We start from the raw sequence: 5364 nt of genomic DNA, 5'->3' as shown, positions 1-5364 counted from the left end.
TCTGAAAGAAGAGTTCCTCTGCATCCCATTCTACACTATTAAAAACTATATCATTTCTTAGTTTTCAAATACACCATCAAACTGACAACCAAATAGCTCCTGCCATGTTACTTGACATCTTTCCAGTCTAAAGTTCAATGTACTTTAACAAATGATTACAGTATTATACTCCAAAATTTGTCCGTATTATTTTTTGTCCTCACAAAGACTTTGGTCTATTGTTACTGACACCTTGACATTAATTAATTTTGTTTATTTAAAATATATGATGATTTACTTTAAACGATTCGTATCTTTTAAATAACAAATATTTGCATGACATTCATATATTTTCAAACGCCATTTAGTTTTGAATAGATAAGTTGGCACAATTGGTAAGGCTTTGAAGGTAAAAGGTACGAGAGCGAGAGGTCCTGGGTTCGAATCTCATTTATTGACATATTTACCTTTTATTTGTTTCTAACTTTATTTTCATTAAAAATCACAAAAATATGTTTTTTTTTATCATTTTAATTCTTAATTTTCGTATTTATTATTTAATCATTTTTTAAAAAAAATTATTTTTTCAATTTTTCCTTTTTTTTCCTCTAAAAAAATCATAAAATAAAAAGATTTGAAAAGATTTTACACCTTTTTGCATTTTAGGTTAGTATTTGTAGTTTTAGGAAAGAATTGATATAATTGACTAAATACAATCATAAATCTCAAATCAAATAATTTTAATTTTGGGGTTTTTGATTATTTTAATTAATTATGATCAATTTGATTTTATACCTTTTTTAACTTCTTAACCTAATCTCCCATCTTATAAATAGTCCCTCTTTTCTCACATCCAAAGAAGAACAATATGGGCTAAATTACCTCTAGGGTACTTTAACTTATTTAAATGTAACAACTTGGTCCTTTATGTTATTTTTGCTCCACAATGGTCCTTTAAGTTACCTAACACTATCAACGTTGCCCTTGGTCAAAGGTTCCGTCCCAAAAATGATGATTTGTCACTAACGGTGCTGAGCTGTCCGTTAAGGTATGCTGACTGTGAATATATCATATTGTTTATTTAATTTGTGAAAAAAAATTCCTACAAATCGTGAACCCTAAGCTTTCTGGGTTTACATTTCCATCTCATTCCCAAAATCGTGAACCCTAATTTTTTTCTCCTCTCCGTCAATGGCCCAATTCGGTAGCAGCGCAACAAATCGTAGAGCTGAGAACTCAATTTCGTTAATATCGAGTGCGTCTCAATCTGGAATTGAACCGTTATGTTTGTGTGGATCCAAAGCAGCGATAAGATCAGTTAAGAAGAAAGGAAGAAACTTGGGGAAGCTATTTTGGGGATGCAGATACTTTAAGGTATGTATGTTGTGATTAGGTTGGATATGATATTTAATTCTTATGTGTCTGAGTTGGGTTTACTCTTGTTGATTTTGTTAACAGAGTGAAGATGATAATCCTGGTTGCAATTTTTTTCTGTGGTATGAAAATCAACATAGTGATGAAGGCAAACAAGAGATACAACACGCTGCATTATCAAGGTGTTCTAAATGTGACGAAAAGGATTTACAACTCAAGATGCTTAGGAGGGATGACAACTACAACAAGGATATCATGAAGAACATTTTGAAGATGATGAAGATGCTATTTTATGTCATAATCTGTTTAGTTTTGATTGTTGTAGTGTTGATTTGTATGTTGTTTAAGGAGTGGTGATCATAGTTAATGTTAATGTTATGGTTGTAACAAGTAGTTTTTGGCCCCTTGATGTAATATTTTATGACAATTGGAGTTTAATGCTATCTTCTTGATCTGTGTTGCATATTCCAGTTTTGATACTGCAATTTACTACTTAGTGCAATGTACAAATGAAGATCTGGTTGTTACAATATAAGTATCAGTAAGACATAGTTGTTACAATTTAAAATCTTAAAGGATCAGTTTGTTACAATTTAAAATCATAAATGATCAGTTTGTTACAATTTAACACATGACTGATATACATTGTTATACAGAAACCAGTTTATAACAATGTTATACACAAACCAGAATTAGATAGTAAATCAATAAATAACCAAAACATTGCATATTCAATCAACCAAAACATTGTCAGGTTACATCATAACAGAATTACATTGTCAGGTTAAACACTTCATAACAGAATTACATAGTAGATAGCTGAGTACTTAACTAGATCCCAAAAAGCAGAAAAACCAGGTTACATCAAGGTTACAAAAACTAGATAGCTGAGTACTTAACTAGATAGCTGGTATTAAACACTTCATAACAGAAAAACCAGTCAAAACATTAGATCCCAAAATAATCAAAACATTAGATCCCAAAAAGCACCAAACAAGGTTACATCCTATTTGGATTTTCTTTTATAAGGCATCTTGGGTCTCTGACTTGTTGGTGGCTGAAATGCCGCTGTTGGTCCTTGTCCTTGTCTAGCCCTCCTCATGGCAAGTAGTTGAGCAACTGTGATTGAATTGCGTGTTTGAACTCCTTGTTTTTGGGTCACTGCTGATTGCCTTGTTTGAACTCTACTTGTTGGTTGGCTTTGGATGGTAACATTTTGAGACTGCCTTTTTTGAACTCTATTTGTAGGTTGAGACTGGGCAGTTGTGGGAGTTTGGGTGGGGACAGTGGTGGTACTTTGAGATTGGGCAGTTGTGGGTGTTTGAGATTGGACAGTTGTGGGAGTTTGGGTGGGGACAGTGGTGGTACTTTGAGATTGTGCAGTGGTTGCATTGCTGGACTGTCTTGGTGCAGATGGACATGATGATTTGTTATGTCCAGATAGACCACATGCTGAGCATTTATTTGACAAGCCCTTTCTGGAAACAGTAGTACTATCCTTCCTCTTTTCATCAGCATCTCTATTTCTTCTCTTTTTTGGCCTCCCAGGTGCCCTTCTGGATGGGGGAGGAAGAATGTCAGGATATGGTGTCAATTCCCACAAGTTCTCCCCATTTGTTGGATATATCAGAGGTGCATAGCAAGCTTGGTATGTCTCCTTCCTAAACCATGAAGGAATGTACTCAGTAGGATCTTCAGATCTATTGAGGATACAAGACAATGCATGGTGGCATGGAATCCCAGTCAGCATCCAACTCCTACAAGAGCACTCAAACTTATTGAGGTCAACTGTGAATTTTTCCCCAGTCACACTAGTATGCCTCACTTCATAAATCATGTTGCCTGATAACCTGGAAAAAAGAGGATTATATGAGTATAGTGTTTCAGAATTAATGTCATTCATGATGTGTCATTTGAATTACCTTGCTATAAAAAACCTTGAGAACTCCTGCCTTCTTTCTAGAACTTTCTTAATTCTTGGTAGTACAGACTCACCATACTCTTCAATCTTGGCTCTATTAGTTGCCCATCTATCCATGAGGTACCCTCTGATCTCCTCCATCATTGTTACAATTGGTTTTTGTCTTGGTCCAATAATAACACTATTAAAAGTTTCAGACATATTGTTAACCAACACATCACTTTTTGTTGTATATTTGAATTGTGATTTACTCCAAAATCTAGGAGGAATCTTCAACAAATGCTTATATGCTTCCTCATTAACCTTTCTCATCTCCCTCATTTCCCTTTCCCATGCTTGGGGATAGGTTGACTTTGCTGCCCTCCACATTAATTCCTTCAATTGCTTGCCTGGAAACCTTTTTCTAAAGTTGCTATATAGATGTCTAACACAGAATCTCTGGTCAACTCCAGGCAATAACTCCTCTATTGCAGGTAACAGTCCCTAATCATGTAATGAACAAACAGTGTTACACTTTGAAAGGATTTAATTTGTTACATTTTTAAAAGACAAAGGATTGAATTGTTACAAAGCAAAAAAAGTTAAGACAATAATGTTACCTTCTGCTGATCTGAAATGAAAGTGAATTTCTTACATATTTCTGGTCCTCCCAAGTCTCTAACTAGCAGGTCAAAAAACCATGCCCAAGAATCTTTTGTCTCAGCTTCAACTACAGCCATTGCAATGGGCAACATTTGATCATTGGGGTCTCTCCCAACTGCTGCAAGAATCTGCCCACCATAGTTGCCCTTGAGAAAACATCCATCTATTCCTATTATTGGTCTACAAACTTGGAAACTTTTCTTGCAAGCTTCAAGGCACATATAAAGTCTATGGAAGCTTGGTAGTAATGGCCTGCTAACATATTCTTCTGGTTGTTGTTCAAATTCAGTAGGAATCACATCAGTTGCTTGGACATTGATCTTGATGGTGCTGTTTGGGTTAGATCTCAGTAGCTCATGTGTATAGTCATAAAGTCTTCTATATTGTTCCTTGAAAGACCCTTCAACCATATCTAATGCTGCCTTTCTTGCCCTGTAAGCTTTCATCCTATTCATTCCAGCATTCCATTTTTCATGTACTTTGTCACAAATAGCAGTCAGTTTGACATTGGGGTTAATTCTAACTGTTGAATACAACTTCTTCCCTAGCCAATTTGTATTAAACATCCTAACATTATACTCTCTACTACAAGTGTGATTATCATTTAATGTTCTTAACTGCCAAGTATCCTCATGTGGCAATTTAGAACACAAAGCCACCCATCCACAACCTTCCTTGCAACCCACTCTGACCCTAGTCTTATCATTCTTCAGGTATCTTAAATCCCTACCATTGTGAACAGCATAACTTGACACAGCTTCCTTGAACTCTTCCCTTGTTGAAAACAAGCTTCCTAACACCCACTTATAGTCATTGAACTTCTTAGGAGGAACAAATGATGGATACTTTACCTTCTCACTCTCATCTGAATAATCACTACTCATGTCATCCTCACTTATTAGCTCTTCAGTTTGATAGTCAGAGTCTGACAAACCATGACATACCTGCCTACCTATGCTCCTTTTTTTAAATCCAAAATCAAGAACATCTTCCTCACTTGATGTTTCTACACCATCTGCATTTAATCCTTCATCCACTTGTTTTTTCTTTGGTCTTCCCTTTTTTCCCTTATTTAAGCTTCCTGAACTTGCCTTATTTGGAGTTCCACTACCACTTTTTTTTTTCTTTGGTCTTCCATTAGTCCTCTTCCTTTTTTTAGATGTCTCCTCTGGCAGTAGTTCATCAAGAGGTTGATCATTTTGGCCAGCTATGAACCCTTCTCCAACTAACAATTCTCCAAATCCATCATTTAAAATCTCATCAGCTGAGTCATAAAACCCTTCTATTATGTCCCTGTCAGTTACTTCACCTACTTCAGTTTCAGGTTGGGCCTCTTTTGATTCAGGTTGGGCCTCTTTTGATTCAGATTGGGTCTCATATGTTTCAGGTTGGGCCTCTTTTGATTCAGGGTGGGCCTCATTTGTTTCAGGTGGGACCTCAGTTGTTTC

The 5364-nt window shown here is 35.8% G+C and overlaps 1 protein-coding gene across 1 annotated transcript; it reads left to right on the top strand.

Moving 5' to 3' along the window:
* The first annotated feature begins 1170 nt into the window (after positions 1-1170).
* Positions 1171-1835, top strand: LOC131657772 (uncharacterized). The gene is made up of 2 exons (XM_058927134.1): positions 1171-1353; positions 1438-1835. The coding sequence occupies exons 1-2, from the start codon at positions 1171-1173 to the stop codon at positions 1708-1710; spliced, it is 456 nt and encodes a 151-aa protein (XP_058783117.1). The 3' UTR covers positions 1711-1835.
* Positions 1836-5364: the final 3529 nt, after the last annotated feature.

The sequence above is a fragment of the Vicia villosa genome, linkage group LG3, assembly GCF_029867415.1.
Source record: "Vicia villosa cultivar HV-30 ecotype Madison, WI linkage group LG3, Vvil1.0, whole genome shotgun sequence".
NCBI classification, from domain to species: Eukaryota; Viridiplantae; Streptophyta; class Magnoliopsida; order Fabales; family Fabaceae; genus Vicia; species Vicia villosa.
This window is presented reverse-complemented; position numbering and strand designations above follow the sequence as displayed.